General features: G+C 42.7%; 1 protein-coding gene across 1 annotated transcript in view; it reads left to right on the forward strand.

Moving 5' to 3' along the window:
- DOCK5 (dedicator of cytokinesis 5) overlaps nucleotides 1-26,165 on the forward strand; it is a 175,334-nt gene that overhangs the window by 55,776 nt on the left and 93,393 nt on the right. The window contains 4 exon segments of the mRNA XM_037497137.2: nucleotides 5,865-5,905; nucleotides 12,364-12,419; nucleotides 14,809-14,905; nucleotides 24,763-24,911. Coding sequence (XP_037353034.1) covers nucleotides 5,865-5,905; nucleotides 12,364-12,419; nucleotides 14,809-14,905; nucleotides 24,763-24,911 — 343 coding nt within the window.

Genomic DNA, 26,165 nt, shown 5'->3' on the forward strand with positions numbered 1-26,165 from the left:
CTGAGCATTCATGGCAGTGAATGTGCAACTCGTGTCCCTGATTGTTTTCTGCTGCCTGTGCTCCCAGCCGGGAGGATGTGTGAGTTGAACCCAGGGGTCATGGCCCTTACCCTCTAGGAACGGTCCACGTGGCTCCTGTTTGTGCTCTTGCTTCTGATGCTTTGCCATGGGGACTCAGTGCTGTCACTGCTGCAGCCTCAGACAATCTCGTCACATCCTGGACAGCAGATCCTCACCCCTGACTGGTCAAGTCCTCTAAGTGAGGCCAATGGTTCTCTTTCAGAGTCAAAAAATACAGCCTCGCTCCTTTGTTTTCAGGGTGCATTCCTTTAAGGAACTTGAAGCAAGTGTCTGGTGACCCAGGCTGCAAGGGCCCAAGGGGCGGTTCTGAGTGTCATGCTGAGTGTCACTCTGGAGGACATCGCTCATTGCACTGACTCATGCTCTAAACTAAGCATGAGGTGTTGGAAATTTCCAACACCTCACCCGGGATGAGTTTCCTGTACACTGGGGCCTCCACTCTCCTTGAGAAATTCAGGGAGCCTTTGTTTCTCCTCTCTCTAGCTCAGTATCCTTCTGAAGAAACTTAAGTGGTTTCATGAAAAGAGCAGCCTGCGCTGAAATTCTAGAAATCCTGTAAGCTAAACATGCATATTGGTGTCTTTGTCACCTGTTGTTGCTCTTCCACTAGGCATTAGATTAGAAATTCTTCAAGATCAGGGGTTGAAGTTTATATAGTTGCTTCTTGAAGAATATGGGAGTTAAGAGTGCCCAGCATACCCCCAAGTCAGAAGTAACATTTGACTCTCCCCAGACTTACCTACTGCTAAGTCTGTTTTGACCAGAGGCCTTACAGATAATACAGTCAATACGCATTTAATTTATATGTTGTGTGTATAATATACAGTATTCTTACAATAAGCTGTAGAGAAGAAAACCTTACCAAGAAAAGCATAAGGAAGAGAAAATACTTTGTGAGTTTTATATTGAGAGGACTCCATGGCCCAGTTTCCCTTCTCTGGGTGGCAGTGCCTTGAGTAGAATCCTGTTTGCTGTCTCCCCAGCATGGCGTTGGACACAGAGTGGTGTAAGGGAAAGAGCAGACCTGTGTTTGTATCCCAACTTGGATAGTAAGTCCTGGTTGGCTTTGAACAAGTCTTTACTATCTTTCGCCTATGTTTCCTCTTTTTCTAAATAAGGGCATTAGATTTCAGTAAAGTCTGAGTTCCTTTCTCAAAATTCCATCATCTACTGGCTGCTTATCTTAAAGACAACCTTGCACTAAGATAACCAACATGGAAGATGGATTATTTCACAAAAAGGTACAAAGGCATACACTTATCTTTAACTCTCTTTGTATTCTTTTGTTTTCTACCTTTGACTTTATTAAGTCACCAGTGAGCTGATCACTGCATTTGCAAAGTGAGTTCCTGGAACCCGAAACTCTAGGAGGTAGTAACTATGTTTTACCCACAAAGTTCCAGCCACTAAACCATTTCTCTCTCTCTCTGAGGGTTTTGCATGGTCTCTTTCTGCTTACTAGCTTCCCTGGAGGTACCCTTGGCATCCCTTTGAGGGACCCTCATTGGGGGGTGGATAACAGGCTACATCCATGGAAACCAACTGGTTTGCATGGCCCACAGGGGTTGGAACCTTTGACATTAGCCTAATTAACTGTTCTTTACCCACTGATCTACCAGTCCAGGGACACTAAAAGAGAAGCAACAGGATTTAACACCTGCTTCTCTGCAAGCCCCCCAATTTGCTCCCCCCAATCCTCACACACACACAAAGTGGGTGCATGTAAACAGTGACTCCCTATCCGACTCTTGCCTTTAATTCCTAGGAGGTGAAAGATAATTTATTTCTGAGTACACAGTGTGAATGCCCTTAATGCCAGTGAACACTTCAAAATGGTTAAAATGGTAAATTTTATATTTATATATATTTTACTCCAACTCAAAAATAATTTCCTAATCTGGGAGGAGAGACACGTAGCATGGGGCTAGAAATAAGGAGAGATTTCACAAAACACTCCATGGCTTACATGTCTGAATGATGCTTTCCTGGTTCAGAAAATCTTCAGAGGCCCCCTCAGTAATTGCCTTCCCAGTCTTCAGCATATACATAATCCTCTCTTTGTGTGCCAGTGTCTCCAAGCACTACCATTAAAGGCCCTTTTGTATTTAATTATTTGTTTACAGATCTATTTCCTTCCTCCTTGAAAACAGTGTCTGGCACACTGGTGTTCAATAAGTGTTTCATGCATAATGAATGACCACATCAGCGATGTAAAGTCCTACTCTCCTAGCGTCTCTTTGTTGAATGAATAAACAAATCTTCAATCCGTGATCGAACTTTTGGAAGTAACAAAACTCCTTCACAATCGGTTTTAGAACATGAAGCCAGTAATTAAGAGGAATAATATTTCACAGAGGCAAAAAAGTAATGGAGAAATTGTTCTATGATTTTTCGCACACGATGCACCTTGGTTTCAGAGGTCAAGTCAAACAAAATTATTCAGTAATATTTGAGCAAAGCCATTATCATTGAATTCTGTTATTTGAAGGTGTTTACTTTTTATACAAGCACTGGGGTACAGGCCAGAGGCGCGGGAGGGTGAGAGAATCCAACAGAGACAGAGCAGGGAGCAGAACAGGCAGAAGGACCGAAGTACACTGCTGAGGGGAGCAGTGGGCGAGACAGGAGAGGTCTGTCGCGCCATGTGGGAATCTCCCTGGGCTGGGTGGGAATCGAACCTGTGCCACGGAGGCTGTGGACAGCTTCACAGCACTGCGCTCAATCCACTGCGCCACCGGGGAGGCCCCTGATAGTATGAATTTTTATAGTTTTTAAAAATTGCAGTCAAGAATCTCCCTGGTGGCGCAAGAGGTTAAGACACAACCTATGACGCTATCTGCAGCCTCTGCAGCATGAGTTCAATCCCTGGCCAGGGAGCTACCCACATGGCACAGCAGACCTCTCCTGACTCGCCTGCTGCTCCCCTCAGCAGTGTATTTCAGTTAGTCTGCCTGTTCTGTTCCCCACTCTGTCTCTGGTGAATCCTCTCACCCCCCCCACACCTCTGGCCTGTACCCCAGTTCTTGTATGCATAAATAAATAAATCTTTTTAAAAAATTGCAGTCAAATTTATATATAACAAAATACATTCATTTTAGAGATACAATTCGACATTTTTTTTTCTTTAGTGAGGTAACATTAGTTTACAACATTGTGCATGATTTAGGGGAATAGGTTCTCCCCCCTCAGATTTATGTTCCCACACACCCCCCACCATCAAAGCACACAGAGTCCTTTACCCCACCCCACTTTGTTTCCACCCATCCTCCCTCCCCCTCTAGCAGCCTTAATTCTCCAGTTAAGTTTCTAGGGTTTGCTTTGCTTTAGTTTTGTCAGTTTCTTTTTTGTTGTGGGTTTTTTTTTTCTATGTATATTCTACATATGAGTGAAATCATCTGGTGTTTATGTTTCTGCTTTGGATGTAGTTCACTTAGCATAATCCCTTCCAATTCCATCTGTGTTGTTGCAAATAGCAAGAGTTCATCTTTTTGCATAGCTGAGTAATGTTCCTGTGTGTGTGTGTGTGTGTGTGTGTGTGTGTGTGTGTAGATAAACAAACAGGATGTGATGTGCATATATATGTAGAAGTATTTGTCTATTCATCTGTTATTGGGTACTTAGATTGTTTCTATAACCTGGCTACTGTAAATAGTGCTGTGAGGAACATAGGCGTGTATGCATCCCTTCAAGTCAGCGATTTTGGATTCATCAGATAGATATCTAGCAGTGGATTTGCTGGGTCATATGGTAGATCTATTTTTAATATTTTGAGGGACCACATAAAATAAGCAACTCTGACAAAGGATTTAAGAATAGTTCACATCAGAGGAGACAGATTTTTATATAGATTCCACAGTCTCAGAAAAACAGAAATGACTGGGTCTGGATAGAGGAACAATCATTATCATAGTATCACTTTTGATATTCATCTGGGTTGTTATTAACTTACTTTTTTAAACTGTCATTTTACCTAAATGTAGGTAAGAGAAAATGAACCCACCATCCCCACTTACTTTATTTTAATAATGCACTAAGTTAAGCATGTGAGATTTCAACCAGTTCACGTTCCTCATTGCTTATAGCTGCTTGTTGATATACCTCACTACCTCTTTGCTGCATCCAGAAGCACATCATATTTAACTGTGATTTTCTTGCTTTAACTACTGGAATTAATTGGAAAAGTGTGTTCTTGCTTGTATCCAGATTTGTAATGTGGAAATAAGCAGATAGACTCTTGAACTATTATCATATTCCTTGCAGTTATTAACAAACTTATGGAGTCCTCCTGGCCATATATGACTAAAGCTCCATAATGTTCTGCTTTTGTCTACCTCCAAGGAACATGCACTTCACTTTTACAAATTCAGCATGGTAATTTTGTGCTTTTAGGTAGGGGTTAAACACTACAATTTTACAGAAGGTTTTTAGAAGGTAAGTCTTTTTTTTTTTTTTCCTCAAAAATGACAGGTTTAGGAAGCATAATTCTGTGATGAATAGCTGTAAAAAAAAAATACTGCTTACTGAAGTAAAGAAACATTCCTCTCTGAAGGTGGAGCAGAGTCTGCATTGTACCATCTTGGCCACCGAGAGCAGTGTGTAGCATGGCATTCTTACAGCTGGCCTCTGCACCCTTTTGCACTAATTTGGACACATAATGGGCTAGTGTTTCCTGTTCAGATATCTTTTTTAACTGGGACCTTGTTGCAAACCTGGAACAATTCTGTAACTCCTAGAACTCATTCTGCCTGTAAAAAAATGACAATTTATGAAAATATTAAATCTGTACCTAAAGAAGGTAAATTCAACTTTCTACCTGTAACATGTCCGGATAGATTGTGTTTCTGTTTTCTGGATGATTTCGTATGGAACAAATTACAAGAGTGTACTGGATCTCTATTGGCAGGTGCTTGAAGTTTCCATTACAGCTCACATCTGCTCATTGTGTGTATATGGCTGCTTTACACTTTGTATGACTTACATCACCGTTTACTTAGGCAGGATAACCACACCGATGCCTGATGAGATGGGGAATGGGGAAAATTATTACAGTGAATTACCCATAATAGGTTTTCAATAAATATTTAATATGAAATATCTGCTATGGGCAGATTTAATTGTATATTCCATGAGGTAGATGGTGGGGAAGTAGCCAAAGGAATATGAGTATTTAATGGTATTTTAAGAAAGAAGTTGAAATCTTTATTTATAGCCTCATTAACTGAACACATAAATTTATTTTTTGTTGGGCGGGTGCTTATAACAGTGCTAAGAATTGTTTAAAATATTGTACTTGAAAAGTGGATCTTAACCTGGTAAACTGAGAGGAGGGACTTGGGGAATGAGAAGGAGAAAATAAGAGAGTAACCCAGCCTCTCTCAACAGCTTAATAAAGTCCTTCAATAAACGTTGCTGCATGATGAGCATGGACTTCCATCCATTCTTATGCATTCTGCAAGGCACCCAATACTATGAACATGGTCATTTAAAACTTCTCCTCCCTCCTCCCTCTCCTTTGTCTTTGTTGCTCTATCCTTTTTGCAATGGAGTAGATATGAGACATAGTTGCAAATGAATTTTAATTCTCTATTAAGGAAAAAAAGTCTAAAATAGATGCAGATTACTACTGTGTAATGGCTCAAAATGTGCATATTCTCATATATTGTCTTCTAATTGTTTCTTGGACTCCTTCCTAATATTCTAGCAGAATACGAGGATGTACGTTGTTAATATCTTTGTGTTTTCCCAGATAACACAAGGCTTTGTTTTCTCTTGTTTCCTAACAGGTTGGTACCGAGGATATACCCTCCAAAATAAATCTAAAAAGGTATGATTTGTCATTCAGTTCTTTCACTTTGAGCCCTGTCAGCTAGACTTGTGTTGTGCTGATCCCTTTATCTGCTCTCTGCAATCTCTAGACCTAGTTTACTTTCTCTTTGGTGACTAGTCTTTAGATTTGAAAACAAATTCTCTGACCTCAATGCTCAAGTAAAATAGTGCAAACCCCAAAGACCATATATCCCATCAGCCAACTCATGGGTAATGGCCCAGGGGTGAGTTCACACAGCAGGGAGGGCCTCTGTGGCTTCTCCTTGTCTCTCAAGCTCAGCGGGATGGTGACGCAGTGACACTAACACTAGCTGGATCTCTGTTCCAGGGAGGGGCCCCTGTTTTGCCCTTATCCTCTCCATTGAGTTCCACTTGATTCTTACCTTCCTTGCAGAAGCAAAGGCCTCCTATGATTTCCTAGCATTAAATTCTGTCTAGGCAGTGTCTTTGTCTGCTTTGAAGAGTGGATAGGTGGGTGCCTAGTGAGGCTCTCAATATCAGAGTCTGGTTTGTGTTTTTAATTTTTCTCTATTTTTTTTTTGAAAGCCCTTAATTAAGCTTCAACTCACGCTTTAGGAGAATTATTTCAGTAGGAGTTTCTTTCAGTTCTATATTATAAACTGTTCTATATTACATTAGAGTAGTTTCAAATTGAGTCACTGGCCTCCCTGGTTGAGTCACTGGCAGCGGTTGAGCACTGGGTTGCAAAGCTGCCAGCAGCCTCTGCAGCGCCGGTTCGATCCCCGGCCACCGGGTGAGGGTCCCACATGGCGCACAGACCTCTCCTGCCACCTGCTGCTCCCCTCAGCAGTGTACTTTATCAGTCTGCCTGCTCTGCTCTCCGCTCTGACTCTGGTGAATTCTCTCACCCTCCTGCACTTCTGACTGTACGCAGTGCTTGTATAAATAAATAAATAAATCTTAAAAAAACGAACAAACAAATAATTTGAACCCACAACCCTGGTAGTACATCATGAAATCAATACGGCATGCAAGGACCAGTATTTCCCCCCCAAAAAACAAAATCGAAAATGAAAAAAGAATGGAAAGCTATGGTAAGTATTGTTTCATGAAACTTTTGGAAGTGAATATATTTTTGTGTGTTTTTAATTATATTTTATATAGAGTACGTACTGAGTGGCTGTAAAAATTTATCTCATCATAGTCAAAAAGTTTGAAAAACACTGACCCTAAGGATTCCATTCTCCAGTGCCAGAGCCACTAATAATCAAGCGAAAGAAAATATATCAATTATGTTAATACCCCTCAGTTTATTTTTTTTTAAAGATTTATTTATTTATTTATTTATACAAGCACTGGGTACAGTCAGAAGCGCGGGAGGGTGAGAGAATTCACCAGAGCCAGAGCGGGGAGCAGAGCAGGCAGAAGGACCGAAGTACACTGAGGGGAGCAGCCGGCGGCAGGAGAGGTCTGTGTGCCATGTAGGACCCTCCTCTGGTGGCCCAGGAGCAGCCGGGGATCGAACCGGCGCTGCAGAGGCTGCCGGCAGCTTCGCAACCCAGCGCTCAACCGCTGCGCCACCGGTGAGGCCCCCTCAGTTTATTTTAGGTGAGAGCAGCACTGTTGCTTTGACACTGCCTTTGGGTGACTTAGTATGTCAGCACTTTTCTTTTGAAAGAGCAAAGTTGATATGCTGAATTATCTCATAGTTCATATGCAAAATAGAGACTCAGGAAAGGGGTGAAGAAACATTTTGGAATCAATAGGTGAGTAAAAAGAATAATAACCCAAGTTTTTTTTAATTAATTTTTTAAATTTTTTACATCACTGTTCATTTTTAAACAATATTTGCTTCCCCCCCACCCCCTCAGGTGTAGTCCTCATAGAGTTTCCTTCCCCAGTGCACCCGTGCACCATCACCTCAGTCCCCTGTGCTCCTCCCTCCCTCCCTCTCATCCCTCTCCCACCTCCTCTCCTGCAGGACGTCTCTGATTTATGATTGTCTGTTTTGGCTTTGTTGTGTTTTGTACTGAATAACCCAAGTTTTTATCCTTGAAACATAACATGACAGAAGTAATCCTAGTACACACCTCATGAAAGAGCTTGGGACCCAGAAAAATCCCTTTCTACAGGTCTAAGCCTTGAAAAACCAGAAGTGTGCTGGTCAAGTTTTCTACCTGGTTGACTATTAAGTCACACTGAGTCTTTACACCTGCATGTGTGCACACACACACTTTGTTAACTTTGGGAATTCAATAATCTACCTAAATAAAGGAGTGTTTGCTTGTAATGCAAGTATCAACTCCCATCATTTTAGTCTTTTATCACCCCCCCAAATTCTGATGCTGAATTTTTCTATCCATATTTACATTCTTGGGCCACATGACTTCATTAACCAGCTTAATTATTTTTGTTTAGTTGCTGTGGACTTTAATTTAGTTCCAGGGGAGCTAAAAATGGCAGATGTTCTGGAATGAAGGAGCGCATGAGAAGATTAAGGCAAAGACTCCCCTTTCTTTTGAGGTCCTTGCCTAGATACAAGTGCCCACTGAGCAGCCACCCCTGCTGCTTGGTTTGGGGTTACCCTACCTGTGTTTATTTTGCTCATAATGATGGAGGTGGTAGTTATTTAAAAGCACAGAGTTACTCATTTTGAAGTTCTAAATTTATTAAAGGGCAAGAATATCTCTGTCAGCTAATTTTTAATCCTTATTTAGAAAAACTTCATTTTAAAACATAAACCAGAAATTACTATCTGTTGAAGTTCAAGAAAAAACAAAATTCTTGATTTTTAACTGGTGAACATCAGTTGGGTTGAAAGAAAGTCTCAGACCAAGTTTCCTTTCCAGAGAGTCTACAGTGTGTGAGGGTCCTTTTTGAGGACAGAAGACCTTGGTGTCTAGAGCATCCTGTGGTTTTCTGGCATCAGAATCCATCCAGCCAATACCATACCATTGTTGTCTACTTTGAAAATTGGATAGGTGGGGCGCCCCACTAGGATCTAAAGGACAACTTCTGAATGTAAAAAGACTTCTTTCTGTATTCATTTTCTTAAAAACCTTATTTAAGCTTTTAGCTCACCCTTTCAGTTAAAACTTCTCTTAGTTCTTGGTAATGAAATGCTATAATTCACTGAAATGATGGCATAAACAGGGGCTGTGCATTTACTTGTAGATTTTAAGTGGAAAAAAACTTTTTTTGTGGGTAGATCCAGGAAAAATACAGGGAATTCAGTCCGTTGTCAGGAGTCATGCTTAAATTTGGACATCCCTTCATTAAAAGATCCAGTCTATTTGAAATGTTTTCTGAATGCTGGTCTTTTTGTTTTGTTTTCATCTCCCAGTCTTTTGGAGAAGAGTTACTTGAAAGGGTTATTATTTTAATGGAAATTTTTGGTTTCACTTGTTAGCAAACCTACCCATTTAGAGTGGTAATAAAATGAGCTTGTGGTTTTACAAATTGAAGAAGCAAAGCGCTTTGCAGAAACGAATTATTGATCCTGGCAGGATTGTGGGAGGGTGGATAAAGGCAATCACTACAACATCATTTGTTCATTTTTTAACTCAAGTGAGTAGGTTGCATTGAGAACAGAAAAGCAAAACGGGGAGATATGCTATAAATCAGAAATCTGTTACCCAAGTTTACTTTGATTTTCTCTGTGTAGATTAGCTAAGAAAAATTACTTTACCAGATCAATTCAATGATTGTCAGTGGACATTTGCTCTCCTGGAAAGATGATGCTTACAAATGACAGAGTAGTAATACCACAAAGTAAATATTCTCTTTTTTTTTTTTTTTTTTTAAAGATTTATTTATTGATTGATTGATTGATACATACAAGCACTGGGTACAGTTAGAAGCGCGGGAGGGTGAGAGAATTCACCAGTGCCAGAGCGGGGAGCAGAGCAGGCAGAAGGACTGAAGTACACTGCTGAGGGGAGCAGCGGGCGGCAGGAGAGGTCTGCGCGCCATGTGGGACCCTCCTCCCGAGGCCGGGGAGCAGCCGGGGATTGAACCGGCGCTGCAGAGGCTGCGGGCAGCTTTGCAACCCAGCGCTCAACCGCTGTGCCACCGGGGAGGCCCTAAATATTCTCTTAATAAGAAAACCAATATGTCTTTACACCAATAAAAATTCCTTGCTTCAGTGCCACTATTTATAATCCGGAATGCTTCTGTCTTAGATCCCAGTTATTATGGAGAAGCCAGTTGTCAGATTTTTAATGTAATTTTAATTGGTCCTTTACCATCTTGATTTGAAAAAAATCTCTGCAAAGACATTCCTTGGGAATGTTACGTTCATCTTATTAACCCTACCCAACACTCTGCTTTTTTATGTATTATGGACTTTTTTTTAGAATGTTGTGGAATATGCATGATGTAGAAGTTATTTTCACCTAGTTTTATTTTTATTTTTTTAAAGATTTATTAATTTATTTATACAAGCACTTGGTACAGTCAGAAGCGTGGGAGGGTGAGAATTCACCAGAGCCAGAGCGGGGAGCAGAGCAGGCAGAAGGACCGAAGCACACTGCTGAGGGGAGCAGCGGGCGGCAGGAGAGGTCTGCGCGCCATGCGGGACCCTCCTCCAGTGGCCATGCGGGACCCTCCTCCAGTGGCCGGGGAGCAGCTGGGGATCGAACCGGCGCTGCAGAGGCTGTGCACAGCTTCGCAGCCCAGCGCTTAACCGCTGCGCCACCGGGGAGGCCCTATTTTTACCTACTTTTAAATGTACATTTCAGTGGTATTAAGTACATTCACACTGCAGAGCAGATACTGCAGCCATCCCCACCCCCAACTGTTTCATTATCCCCAACTGAAGCTCTGCCCATTAACTACCCTCTAACTAATATTCCTCATCCCCCACCCCCACCCCTAGTACCTATCATTCTACTTTCTGTGTCTATCAATTTGACTACTCTTGTTACCTCATACAAGTGAAACCCTACAGTATCTGGTATTTTATGTCTGGCTTATTTCCCTCTGCATCATGTTCTCAAGATGAGCTCTGGACACCCAAGTCTGCTTTTCCACAAAGCTAGTAACCAACAAAACATTTACCTCAGCTTAGCAAACAGAAAAGCACCCTTAGCAATTCACTGCTCCAGAAATCGGACCCCAAAAGAATTATAAATATGTCGAATTTTTGTATTGAACAATTTGATCAGTTTTCCATAATTGCTCTGAATCCTGACTCCGTGATAAATGAGATCAGTGTTGCCTTGCGTCAGCGTGTGTTCTGGGTCTTATCAGTACCAGGACTGGCATAGTGCTTCTCACTCACGCCCCACGCCTCCCCTTTCTCAGAGCAGAGGGGGAGGTCTGTACTTTTTTGATTCTGCCTGCCTGGAGGGGAAGGATGGCCATTTTGCTTCTGACTCAGGCAGTGTCAGGATCCACCCAGCATCACCCATGCTGGGAGCAGCTCAGTCTCAAGTTTTCTTGTTGTTTCCTGTTTTACTGGCAAAGGATTAAAAGGGAGAAAGAAGAGTGCTGTACAGCTAAATACAGTGCATGGTGAAGCTTACTCGTTTTCTGTCTCTGATTACAGGTCACTGGGTAGACTGCATCTTTGACCCAGTCCTCCAGGCATTGGGGTGTCCCTCTTCCACCATTGTGGTCAGCCACCCAAACACAGAATGCCCATAGGGTCACCCCAACTTTTGCAGGCATAGCGCTAAGAGCCATTGAGCCAACAGTGCCCATTAAATGGGATCCTTGCCCCCGCCCCCTGGCCTGGCACACCAGGTCTCTAAAACAAAGTGCCTTTTCCAGAGGGCAGTTTCTCTGTTTATGGACAAGCCCATCATACATATAAACAGCAGGAACACTTGGAATTTACTAAACTTCATATCCATGACTTGCTTCCTGTTAACAATTTGATCAGGTCTTCCATTTTTCAGTTTCTGTGGACTGACTTTTGTCTTTCTCTTAAGCCTTTCTGGGCCTTCGATTTCCCTTGGACCTTGTCACCTCATAGGGATTTCGAATAGAGAGCAATTTGAGACCGAGAAGTACTGAAAATAATCAAATAACTAGTACTAATTGATTCTGGGTGCATTTGGTTTATGTGAAAGTGCTGAGGAAGATTTACTGTAGGAAATCACTGTAATTTTATGTGGTCACTAAGTACATAGCCCTCCATCTAGGAATTCTCTGAAACTCTTAAAGGGAAGCATCTGTGGCATAGAGGATCTGCAGAGCTCTTAGCAGCTGACTCCTCACTGACTCTCAACTGACCCAACCATGGTTGCCTGTCCTCTTACGAAGCATTTGTCTCTACTCTCTGAACCCACAGCTTAATTGCTGTCTTCTCAGTGTTTTAGCTAGGCTTTCATTTGATTGCCAGCGCAGGTAAGTGACATCTGGCAAGCCCAGTGGTACAGGTGAGCAGTGATCCAGGTGTGCTTTCTTCCCCCTACCTTCTTGCTCCTGTTGTGCTGCTTATTTTGGGCTGAGATTTTTATGGCTATGTAACCAAATTTCTTCTCTTTGTAGGGCATTTTTCCTGAAACATATATCCATTTGAAAGAGGCAACTGTGGAAGATCGAGGGTGAGTTCTAATCTAGAGGACTCCTAAAAAAATGGTAAAGATGTAAAATTATCATTGAGAAACACCTTATGTACATTACTAGTTCACTTACCTCCTCAGTTCCACTTCTTATTATGAGAAATGAATAAAAAATTTTTCTGGGCCTCCCCGGTGGCGCAGCGGTTGAGCGCTGGGTTGCGAAGCTGCCCGCAGCCTCCGTGGCACCGGTTCGATCCCCGGCTGCTCCCCGGCCACCGGAGGAGGGTCCCACATGGCGCACAGACCTCTCCTGCCGCCCGCTGCTCCCCTCAGCAGTGTACTTCGGTCCTTCTGCCTGCTCTGCTCCCCGCTCTGGCTCTGGTGAATTCTCTCACCCTCCCGGCTTCTGACTGTACCCAGTGCATGTATAAACAAAACAAACAAACAAACAAATAAGTAAATGAATAAAAACATGCCTCTATTAAAAAAAAATTTTTTTTTCTGACGTAAATCCTTTCTCTAGTTATCATTCCTCCTCTGCCCCCTTCCGCAGAGTAGCAATGACAGAGGTAGTGATCAATTTTTCCCTCCCTCCTGCCCTGCCTGTTCTCCATGTGTGCACACGTGCAAATGAGTATTGGGTGCTCTTGTGCAGATTAGACCCAAGTGTCCCCAGTCTAGGCACACTGGGAGATAGATGAACAAGCCACATCCTGTACTTACCAGCTCAGGACCTCGGGCGAGTATGTCAGCCTCAGTACCCCTCAGACTTTTCCTCTGCAAATAGAGGAAACAAATCTGGCCACATATTGGTCACAAACTTGATGTGAAATTATGAAATAATGTGTGTGAACGTGCTCTGCCAACACACTCCACTAAGTTTTGGATGTGCCTATTTCTTATGTATTTTGCCATTCGTCCTGGCAAGTGCTGTCTCTGTGGCAGCTAAGAAGGGCGAGGCACTCGGCCTGCAAAGGGAGAGAAAGGCCACCGAGTTGGCCGGTAGCAAGCATTAAGAGGTGAGAGTGAGAGCTGGGAGCAGAACCGCAGGCCTGGGGTGATAGAGAGCAGGCTGCTCACGGAGTCACGCAGACTCAGAATCTACAGAACTTGCTCGATCATCAGGTCTTCACTTCATTTCACAGCCAAGAGATGGAAACATGCCCTAATTCACACAACTCATGGGGAGCAAAATCAGGACTGAAAACCAGGTGTCCTGCTTTCCTGGAGAATCTTTTCAGTAGGTCATTCTTATGCTATCTCCAGTATGACCAGCACATTGGTGGCATTTTTTCATGAATTAGGGTTGTCACGTGAAATGCAAAATGCCCAGTGAAGTTAAACATTCAAAGAATAGCAAGCAATTTTTTTTTTAAAAGATTTATTTATTTATTTATACAAGCACTGGGTACAGTCAGAAGCGCCGGAGGGTGAGAGAATTCACCAGAGCCAGAGCAGGGAGCAGAACAGGCAGAAGGACCGAAGTACACTGCTGAGGGGAGCAGCGGGCGGCAGGAGAGGTCTGCGCACCATGCGGGACCCTCCTCCGGTGGCCGGGGAGTGGCCGGGGAGCAGCCGGGGATCGAACTGGCGCCGCAGAGGCTTTGGGCAGCTTCGCAACCCAACGTTCAACCGCTGCGCCACCGGGGAGGCCCACAGCAAGTAATTTTTTTCAGTATGTCCTGGATATTTCATGAGACATACCAAAAAATTATTTTAATATATCTGAAATTCAAATTTAACCGGGCGTCTTCTGTTTTCACTGAATGCATCTGACAAGCTTACCACGAATCCCCATTCATTTGCTTGCTTTCATTTCTTCTTTTTTTCCTTTCGCTAATCATAAAAATACCAGAGAGGATTTATGTAAATAAATGTCAAGCCTGCCTTGTTATAAATCTTCCATGAGTAAGTAAGGACTTGGGTACATGAACATTTTCTGTTCTGTGAAGTAGCTGATGAGAAGAAAACTGGGTAAGATTCTAGAAGTGGGCACCCCCTCCACCCTCACAACTGGTCCTGTGTGCAATCACAAACCTCAGGACCCTCATGCCATTCCTGCTTCTTCACCTGAATTCCCTAATGTTAGCTGCTGGGCAGAACCAGCTAACATACAGGATTTCGCTTCCTCCCTGCAAGTCACTGACGCCTGCCTGACTCCCTTAGAGAAATGAGGAGATCGAGGCTGAACCCCAGCCAGTTTCATGGCAGAAAGTGGGTTCATTTTGAGACCTGTGGCACTGAGTTCCTTTTCTTGTCTCAGATACTTAGATGTAAGTATCTGAGAGTGACCACCCAGAGTGACCCCAGCGGACAAGTTTTACTTGATTTCAACTCAGCCAACCCATCCCCATCTTGGAACTTGGGGAACAGACTCCAGGAGGAAAGGATCCACCCTGAGTAAAGGGAGCCTCTGTCTGCTTCTCTCTAGGCAGAACGAGACAGTGATTCCTGGGGAGCTGCCGCTGGTGCAGGAGCTCACGTCCACGCTGCGAGAATGGGCTGTCATCTGGCGCAAGCTCTACGTGGTAAGTTTCCCCAGGCTGGGTGCTGGCCTCGTGGTTCCTGGGTCCCTAGCCTGTCTGTTCTGCTGTGAGGTGCTGGCCCCTTGTCACTCTCAGTATGGAGTGGGGTGCATAACGCCAGGACCCCACAATGACTGATAACCAGCGGTTCCCATTTCCGAGGAACTGGGTCACTGGAGATAGGGGGTGATAGAGGAAGTGGATGTAATCATTCCGTCAGTCTTTGCTCTGCTGACAAGCAGGTGGATTGCAGAGTAATAGGGATGATGACAAACTCTTATATTCCGTACTAAGTGCAGGAGCCATGATTGCTCACAGCACTCTTACCCAGCAGTACAGTTACTCGCGGCAATTTATCAGCAAGGATCCTGTGGGACCTGCTCTTCGCCTCTGTGTGTGGTGTGTCCCAGTGAGTAGGAACAGGCCAGTGTCTCAGTGCCCAGCCAGCCATGCGTGGCTCCTGTGAGATGGCATCACCTTGGCCAGCCTGCCACAGCACCCCACACAGACACCAGCATCTGAGTCATGTTCGAGAGCCCCAAGACCAACTTCTTTTCCCAACCAACTCAGTACTGTTTCTCACAAACATTGATTTGACCTCAGAAAACTAATAAGGTAGCCACTTGGGTGGGCCATTTTCCAGGAACCAGTGTGTTCTCTCCACGCTGGACACACGCAGTATGGTCAAGATAAGGAGGCTTTAGCATTTAATCCTCAGACCGTGACTGCGTGGGGTGGCCATCGCAACAGACCCAGAGCGCTCCATGTCGGTCGGCGGCAGGCTTGTACTTGTCTCCACTTTAAGAAGCTCCTTCCTTGACATTGCAGTGCACAAACACTGTTTATGAACTGTCTCCCCCTGCCTGGACACCTGGAGGATAGGTGTCCCAGAGGCGTCATTCTGGAAGCTTCTCCCAGGTCCCACGGCAATCAGGATTCCCTGAGATGGATGTGTGTGCTCTCATTCCATGTGAACGAGTTCAGTGTGGTTATAGACCCTGGCTGGGAACCATTATCTTTCTCTTTTGTGGCTTTGTTATCTAGGTTTTTGTTCAGTTATGTGTGGATTCTCTTTGTTTTTCTCTGTTGGTTTTAACTCTCAAAGGCCAGTCTTGATAAGTTATGGAAAAACCCCACTCTGGACCTTAAATTCTAAAAAGGGTAAGCAGCAGCTCTTTCTAGCGTAACTTCTAAGATTTAATGTAAGATATTTCATTTTTATCCAGGGCTGTTGTTTCCCATAATGGATTGCAGCAGTAGCAATTACCACCCCCTGGGGTGGACAAGCACATGATTTCTCCCTGCCTGCCCATCCTTCAAGGCCTAGTTTAAATTCTTTCTTCTTTATAATGTGTCTACTAAAAACAACAACCCCTAATGCTTCCTTCTGGACTCCAGGAACCCTTACTGCTGAATCCATCATCTGGTCCATGGGCATCCTGCCATGTAATGCAAGTGATCTTTTTATCTCTTTATGTTTAATTGGGGAGAGAGTGATCTGTAAGTTCTTAAATCACAAACTTGGGAGGCCAGACATGTTCTTTTAAGCCCTTTGGCCTACATCGATAATCTTGTATCGAAAGCACTCTCTGGTTCTGGTCAATTGATTGGTTAGTGGTGGATATAACAAGTTTGATGGATGAGATATTGCATTTGCATGGCTTAGTTCCTTAATATGTTCTTTCTGGAAATTGGTGAGTGGTGAAAGATATGAGATAATAAGTACTGGGAAATGAGATTTTTTGTAGGAATTGAGAGTATGAAGGAGGTAGATGTTTCTTCTTGCTAAAACACAACTCTTGTGCTCAGTTATCTCTGTCCATGCACATCCACAGGTAATTGTGCCAATCCTACTATCTAATAGAAATGAGAAATAGGTGAGCTGGGGAGGAAGAAATATGATTCATATATTTGGGTTTTCAGAATTCTTAGAAGTTAGTGAGAAGTGTGGGCTGGGAATTTCCTGTCAGTTTCACTATTTAATAGCAGAATTGGGTTCTAAGCGAAAAAATATCCATGCTCACTCAGAGGGCAACATGCCTCCCATCTAATTCTGGCACCTAACAAAGTACTTATTTTAAAATGTCTTGAGTTACTATTGGTTGATTAGATTAAAAGACATTCATTCTGAGAACTTTGTTCACTTGATAGGGCTAAATAGTCTGCTTGATACATGCTCATTCATTAAGAAATTCAATTAAAATGGATTTGTTATTCATTGTGACTCTCTGTTTTATTCCTGTCCCTTGCTAAAACACTTCATTTGAGATAGAGTTTCTGAATTTCTTTCTCAAAAATTTGTGTAAAAGTAGTAAGTTTCAAATGTTATGCCTCCCTGGGCAAATAAAACAAAAGGAACCCAAATCTATAGTTTCCATCTCTCCCCTCCCCTATTCACACTTCTTAAGGTGTTTTTGTTATATGATTCTGTGTGTAAATTCCATGAGTCTGTATAAAGATAAATACAGCTTTTACTATGAATATCAGTACTTGAATTATTTCTCTCATGCCTTTCCTCCCAAAGATTAAGAAATCAGGTATTCTAGTTGATGTCCTAAAGACAGCTCTGGCGTCTCAGAACCTCCATATTTCTCTAGAATACATTTCCTAATTCCATTCCTTTCAGCATAAGTTCATGAGAAATTTATGTAACAGATCCAGAGTTTTATGTAAGGGGAAAATGCAATCCACTAACTGGATTAAACCCAGCTCTGGAGACATAGGTAGTTATCCTGACATGGAAAGATGTTTGTATAGCTACAATTTGTTTTCAGCAGTCACTTTGAAACCTCAGGAAATAACCATAAATAGGTTTTAAGTGGAGGAAGAGCACTTGTTCAAAGTAGAAAGAATAAATGAAGACCCCTTCCACCCCCTGCCATGTTCCTTCTTCTCTTTTTTTGTCTCAAATTTAATTGAATTGCCAGTCATTTACATAACTATGTCATCTGGGGGAGTACAACTTCATACCTCCATGTGTGCACATACTTCTCTTACACTGTACCGTAGCTCTACCTTTCCTCTCTATCCCCCTCACCACCCCCAGCTCCAGTATATTTTTCACAGTCTCATACTTATTTTTGCCCTGCTTTGCCAGTTTATTTTCCTTGATAAATGGTAAATAACCAAATAATATATTCTTCCAATGAGCGAAACCATCCGGTATCTGTTGTTCCCTTTCTGATTTATTTCACCAGTGTAACTACCTTAAGATCTATCCATTTGGTTCCCAAAGCCACTATTTCATTTTTTTATAGTTAGTAATATTCCATTGAGCATATATTCCACAAATTTCCCACATTCCTTCTTTCTTTTTTGTTAGTATTTTTTGTCCATTTGGTTACATATCCTGGGTGGATATTGACCTTATGCTTCTGGAAAGCTTGGTTTCTTGCTGCAGACCCTGCCCACCTGGCTCTATGAACTTGAGCAAGTCACTTCCAGTCTCCACGCATCTGCTGGATGTTGTCTGCCTAAGTGATAATAAGTCTGCCTTGTTTACTCCCTCGAGTTACAAGAGGTGGCTCTGGAGTCATTGTGCAGAGTGATCCTCAAGGACTCTGCACATGTGAGCAGGACATTATTGATGTGGTCGCTGTCGCTGGAAACAGTAGCCACTCTGCTCCTCCTCCCTCTGCCCAGCCTGTGCTTGGTATCTCACTGGCCAAACTCAAGACTCTGAAGCTCCCTTCACGTCCCCCCTTATCCAAGGCCCCTTCCTTTGTCTTGTGTTATCATCTTAGGTGGAGTGACCTTGAGCACTCAGTAACAGACTGTTACTCACCATAGATACTGGCTCCTTCGTTCAGGTTCAAGTCTAGAAGGCATGGGTCACCCTCACTGCTGTTCTTCAACTGGAGCCTGTGTACTGGGTGTTTTCAGTGGTAGATCAGAAAAGGAAATTTTGTGAATGAGGTGGTCACTGTAAAAGAGCAAGCTGAGGATGTCAAGGTTAGGCAAGCAGCCAGTGCTTTAAATGCCGGCTCCCTCCCTTACTTGGTATGTATGTTTATATTCACAAAAAATAACAAACCCAATAATAGTTACTGCAAACAGACCGGAACGGAAATAACTCAGATTCTGAAGACAAGGATTTTAATGTGGGATATACCACTAGCTGATCCTATGGCTTGAGACAAGTCCTTTGTTTGATCTCCTGGTTTTATTTTCCTCATCTTAAGTGGCAATAATATGTTGGGAATATTTGCTGTAAGAATTCAATGGATAACCGACAGCGCCTAGCACACTGTTGTCAATAAATGACAGCTCTGACCATCCCCTTCCAGCATTACTTCATGAAAAAGCCGATTGGTGATGAAAGTGTTAAGAGCCGAATTAGGCTGCACTGTGGAATTTTGCTGAGGTCATTTAAGGGTGTGCTTCCCCCTGTCCGGGGGTCATTCACTTGTCCTCCAGCTTGAGATGGAATGGACTCCCTTTTAGTCCTGTAAGGACTTTATTGCTCCAAGTCGATGGTCAGTTAAGTATTCTCTCCATTATTCTCGCTGTCTCAGGATCTTTCAATTTTTTAAACCTCGGTAAGTAGATCCAGTGAACTGAGCTTTGGCCTTCTCTTCTTTCTGGCCCCATACCTCTCTGTTCCACATGAGTTCCCCCAGCTAGAAGGGCAGATGCTTATGCATTGATTTAGATACAATTGGATTAATAGAAGACTTACGTTTATTCCGGTAGCAACTCAGAAAATACACACAAATCTACATCCCACATCATAACATCAAATTACTCAACTTAAAAATTGACAAGATTGTGTATATCTTTAAAGACAGTGGAACAAGAATTTTGAAAGAGAGACTGTCTTGGAAAATGCTGAGATGTTTGGTTGTTACAAGCATACTCTATAACATTACAACCTGAGATTTAGCCCAGTGCTGTACTCCAGTTTCCAGTTGGAAAAATGATTGGTGAGTTGTCAGTGAGGCTAATTTGTCCATATAAGTTTGGGAGATAATTGTGATCCTGTATTCTTATGGCAAACAGATTCAAGAAGAACATGGTTATAGCAGATGGTTAATATACATTGTTGAATCAAGTGAATTTTATTGCTAAAATATAGCTCATAAAAAGGACAGATATCCTCTCATTTAAAATTTGCTAGCAAGCTAGAACTATGTACTGGTGCATATTTCCATGAGGCTCTCCAGCAGAAAGAGTGCCTGTAGCTCAGGTGGGGGCAGGGAACTTGCCCAACACATCAATCAGCCCTTCTTCCAGGCCTTGCATATCCAGGCAGATTAAAGCCACTCAAGTCTAATCTTTTTGAACTGGGAGTTATTACTGGAGGCTGGAGCACATGCTCTGAAGTGTAATTAAGCTGATCTCCTGGTCTGAAACCATCATCTGATTGCTTTTTACCAAGGACGGAAAATTCCCATAGAAAACTTCCTTTTGTTTTTGGACATTTTATCTGTGAACTGCAAGCCCTTTGCAGCTTGGCTCTCACGAGAAGCACAATGAGGAGACTTGGCAGTGAGCGGGACAGGGCAGGGAATTGGGGGGCGGCTTGTGGGTGGGCTTCAGTTTCTCTGACTTTGTTGCCTAGCTTTCAGGATTTCTTGCACTACTTCTAGAGGCAAAAATTATGTCTTACTGGCACTTTTTTTTTTTTTTTTTTAAGTAAAGCCTTTGTTAGGCAATGCCTTCTCCTGACAGAGGAAAGGCACTAGAACAGGCTGGGAGCATGGCGGGACAGAGGCTTCCCACTTTCCTGGAGCTGGAGGTGTCAGCGCAGCATGAGGACATGCAGCAAGTCATCTGTGTGGACCCAGGAGTTACATACGCTCACAAAAGTCATGCGATTCACTGCAGAGTCGCCCGAGAGTGTGGGTACCTCAGGGGTGAGATGGTTCAAGTCAGATACAGTTAATCAGGAAGTTGCTTGGAGGAGTAATTGAGTTTAATGTCTCAATCACAGACTTGAAGGCGACACTGATCCTTGCAAATGGACCTTGGTGCCTGTCCCTTTATTTTACAGATGGTCATATCCTGGAGGGAATAATTTGCCCAAAGCCAAGTAGCAACTTAATGATACAATTAGAGTAAGAGATCAAATCCCCATATTCCAGTCCAGCACTCTTGTTTCTAAATCACAAAACTTGCACTGAGGAGAAAAGGTTAGTGAACAAAGGAAATATTGGCTATTTTGCAGATAGACAGGTAGAGCACCAAAGGAAAGTCTTGTGAACTGTGGTCTGCATTTTGGAGGAAATTGCAAAATAGAACCCAGGTTTTCTGACAACCAGTGAGGTGGCATCATTGTCTAAATAGCCCCAAGATTTTGAAATACCCAATGGTTGACTTCTGTATTTCAGAGTGTTAAAGGCAAAGCTCCTTTTTCTTTTGACTTTGTTTATATCAGATATGAATAAATAAATATATACATATGAAACAGAAATGTTAGAAGTGAGACTTCAGAGATCTATAAAAGGGAGACATTTAAAGCAAATCCTGGCAGAGGCCATGACAGGAGCAAAGATGGAGACACAGAGGCTCATGGTCTGAGGGGCAATGCCTGAATCCCATGCTTCCCCAGGTTCCCTGAGTGTCAGAGGCCAGCTATTGCTGAGCATTCTGCTTATAACAATCTTATGAATGTGGCAACAAAATCCATTTCTTTAAAGTAAACGGGATAATTACTTCCTTTGGTGTGTTCCAGCTTGTGTCTTCAGAATTAATTTGGCACAATGAGCCAGAGAAGAATGGCTGTCTTCATCCTTCTTTGGTGGGAGAAACTGGCAAACACGGCTGATATGGACAGGCAATAATTAAATGCCTTAGATGGTGTCTAATGAAATTGAGGCTGAGAACTTTTGAACATGTGCCCCAAACAAAGCACTGTCTCTATTAGAGGATCCTGAGCCCTTAATCCCTCCCCCCACACTTTTGTTAAACAACATTATGAGAATATCTTCATTAAAATTGGAAAACGTTTAGGGCCTCCCCTGGTGGCGCAGTGATTGAGCGCTGGGCTGTGAAGCTGCCCACAGCCTCTGCCGCGCCGGTTCGATCCCCAGCCACCAGCGAGGGTCCCACATGGCGCGCAGACCTTTTCCTGCAGCCCACTGCTCCCCTCAGCAGTGTATTTCGTCAGTCTGCCTGTTCTGCTCCCCGCTCTGGCTCTGGTGAATCCTCTCACCTTCTCGCGCTTCTGACTATATATACCCAGTGCTTGCATAAATAAATAAATAAATAAATAAATAAATAAATAAATAAATCTTTAAAGAAAAAAATTGGAAAACATTTAAAAAAAAATTCTAACCAGGAATAAACAAGTAAGTTGTAAGAAAAAAGAAAGAACCTCTTTTCTGTCTAGATGTTTTGGAAGGCAAAATTTTATGGGCTTAATTTCTCAGCCTTTTTTTTTTCAGTTTGTAAGACAGTGAGTCGGAAATACTTAATTTAAAATTAAATGGAAAAAAAAAAAGGGCAGGATTTTTACCATTCCTTACTAGAAATAGGGCTTTTAAAAGTCTGATTTTTCTGCTTTTCTAAAGATTGGCTGATGAGAAAGAAGCTGTTTAGAAAATTCTTAAGGGCCTCCCCGGTGGTGCAGCGGTTGAGCTCTGTGTTGCGAAGCTGCCCGCAGCCTCTGCAGTGCCAGTTCGATCCCCAGCCGCTGGGCGAGGGTCCCACATGATGCGCGGACCTCTCCTGCCACGCCTGCTGCTCCCCTCAGCAGTGTACTTCGGTCCTTCTGCCTGTTCTGCTCCCTGCTCTGGCTCTGGTGAATTCTCTCACCCTCCCGCTCTTCTGACTGTACCCAGGGCTTGTATAAATAAAAAAATAAATCTTTAAAAAAAAAAAAAAAAGGAAAGAAAATGCTTAAAAGCATTAAATGTAGGTAGTTTCAAATTTTTAAGAAGCTTCACATTCATTGTTTTGGGATAAAGTGTTACTAGAACATATTGCAATCACAGATAAATGAGTTCTTTCCTTTCCTCTGTGTACTCAGAGAGCTTCCAGCTTCCATTAGGCTTTATCGCATTCTGCTAATCTCACTGCCAACCTCCCACTGCCCCTGCTTCTGGGCTGACAGCTCCTTACATTAACTCTTTGTTCAGGAGTATCTTGGGTCTATTTGATGGCTTGCCCAGGAATTTGTCCTTGGAGTGGGGAGCATCAGTGAAGAGGAACAAGTTGCTCAGCCATCAACAAGTGTGAGTGTGTTTATAGTAGATAATATTGCCCTGTAGCTCAGAAGCATATGATTATATAAATATACCATGACAGTTCACTTATCAATAAAAATAAAGTGGACATAAGTAGGTAGAATGATAATGGATTTATTTCAAATAAATATATCTCAAAAGTGATTGCCAAAGCAGTTTCTCCTAATCACTATCTTCAGTGCCCCCTTCGCCCGTACACACCCTATCAAGCTGCCATGTTTATTTTCCCTGTTGTACTTTTTATTTCTTTTTTGTTTTTAATAAATGAATTGATAATTTCACAAATGAATGCCACAAAGAATGTCCACTTGTGTTGTAGGTTTTATTCTTTTATTTTTATTTATTTATTTTTAAAGATTTATTTATTTATTTATACAAGCACTGGGTACAGTCAGAAGCGCGGGAGGGTGAGAGAATTCACCAGAGCCAGAGCAGGGAGCAGAGCAGGCAGAAGGACCGAAGTACACTGCTGAGGGGAGCAGCGGGCGGCAGGAGAGGTCTGCGCACCATGTGGGACCCTCCTCCTATGGCTGGGGAGCAGCCGGGGATCAAACCAGCGCTGCAGAGGAGGCGGGCAGCTTCGCAACCCAGTGCTCAACCAATGCGCCACCGGGGAGGTCCTGTTGTACTTTTTCTTAACTTGAAATTATCTTGTATATATGTTTCAGCATTTACTTACTTGTTATTCTTTTTTCCCCTCTCTTGTGTGGCAGGATCATAATTTCCAGCACATAGTAGATGCTCATTGACTATTTTAAACAATATATAATGGACTGAAACAATTGTGTACATAAAACCAAGACTGTAGGACACAGACACCAAGTATTAGTCTTTTAAAATGATTGAGGTACAAATAATTAGTTGTTCACTGGTTAATTTGGTTCTGTTATAGGGCATTCTTACTGGAGCCCAAAATAATGATTTAATCTTTCTAGGCGTAACAATTTTCTGGATGGTCCATCATTATTCTGGGGAAGCAGATTTAAAAATAAAATTTTTATTTTTATTTTCCCCTCTTCCTTACCTCTGAAACTGCAGTTCTTTTCTATGCAAAAGATATTGGTGCATTTCACTCATGTACACTTTGTAGAATGTCTACTTGGTACCAACTCCTAGAGATACGAAAACAAACAAACTCATTGTTCCTCATTGTCCTCTTGCAACTTACTCTCATTGCGGAGAGTAAAACAGGCTGAGATGTCCAGGGTTCTGGGTGCTGGGACAGGAATAATTTTCCATCTGTGGGAGGGACAGCCACCCCAGAGTTATGGTTTTGAGGAAGAGACTTCTAAATTGAAATTGAAGAAGCCAGAATTAGCAGCTGGTTGAGGGTATAGTGTGAGAGGTGTGAGGAGGAATGTGAGTTTGGAGGGAGAGAAGAAAGTGGTTCCCTTAGGGTGCATGAATGGTTTGACCTACTTAGGAGTTCCAACCACCTGTTCCTGCTGCAGGTGCTTATCCACTTCTAACACAGAGGAAGGAGTAGGAATCGCTCATGGGAAAGCCATCCTTATTAATATATATATTTTTAAAAGTCCCCTCTAAATGCACATATTACTGTTTGACAAGATTAATTGGATAAATAATACCTTACAAAGAATCAAGTCTACAGGTCCTCCCATCCTCATCATACTTTTTTTTTCCTCTTTCTTCCACCTCATTTTCTCATCTTAGAACAACAAGGTCACACTCTTCCGCCAGCTGCAGCAGATGACGTACAGCCTGATCGAGTGGCGCTCCCAGATCCTGTCTGGAACACTCCCCAAGGACGAGCTGGCAGAGCTCAAGAAGAAGGTCACAGCCAAGATCGATCATGGGAACAGGTAAACCAGGGATGACTTCTCCCCGAGAACTCAGAAAACAGTGCTTGCTTCATGCCAGGGGCTCATTATGGCTTTGGAGTTTCCAAAGCATCGTGTTTACAGCTCTCTTTTTGAAACATATTTAATATCATTGGGAAAAAAGTTGGCAGTGGCCTCCATGGGCCAGCCCTGCACTGGGTTTCCGACTCCAAGGAGATGACAGATGAACAGGGGTGATGGGGATGAGATAGAAGTGAGTTCATCACTGAGCAGATCAAAAGGCACTGAGCAGCTTGAGCCATTTCCAGAGACCTGGGGCTCTCTCTAGTTTTCTTCTGTCAGACTCATTCTCTTTCTCTCTGTTTTCTTCTAACGGACATTGTTTACAGCATGTAAAAACCAGATTTACCAGAATCATGAAATGCTTTTGACCTTTGTGTGTGTCTCCACTAACCTGTCAAGGGCTCCTCACATCACTAGTCGTCTGATAACCTCAGGCAGATAACGTAGGTTCCAGATATTATTGCCTTTCAGAAAAAAGAGGAAATTAGTCAATTATCAAATCTTATGGTGACCTGGGACTCCTGACTGACTTTTTAAAAGACTGGGATAGTTCCTCATTAGTTTTTGTTAATGATTCATTTGACATATTTGGTTTCATTTTCTGTATTTCTCGAACTTGTACACATCCAACTTTTTCCTCCCCATTTACCTACTCTCCTATTTCAGAACTCTGAGATATACTTCAGAGAACTGTTAAAATATGGCTCTTTATTTCGCTTATTTAAATGTTATAGACTCAGACAACTATATTCAAAAATAGCTGGCATAAACATAGCACAGATGACTCAGATTCAGCTATTATTTGTGAAATATCTCCTATGTGCACTTGACATGTATTACGTGATTCTATCCCCTGTGAGGAAACCATTATTCCCATTTTATGGTTAAGGAAACAGACCAAGTGAGTGTAAGTGATTCACTTTCAAGTCATATAGATAATAGGTGGGGAAGCTTAAATTTGAATCCTGGACTTTTCGATTCTATGTCTGATGTTCCCTATGTAAGGTAAGAATGTCACTGGTCCAACCATAGACCTCTAATCATGAGGGCTGCATTGCCAGTTGGGCAGGGCAGTAATGGGCCTCCTTAAAAAGCTGGCTAACGCGAACCAGGCAGCTCCCCCTTGCACATATTTTTTTGGATCTGGCCACAATATGGCATCACCTTGAAGGACCCTAATCTCTGGCCCAGAAAGTTAATGTCCCACAAATA

Source organism: Talpa occidentalis, unplaced genomic scaffold, assembly GCF_014898055.3.
Source record: "Talpa occidentalis isolate TD23 unplaced genomic scaffold, MPIMG_talOcc4v2.1 talOcc4.8, whole genome shotgun sequence".
Taxonomy (NCBI): domain Eukaryota; kingdom Metazoa; phylum Chordata; class Mammalia; order Eulipotyphla; family Talpidae; genus Talpa; species Talpa occidentalis.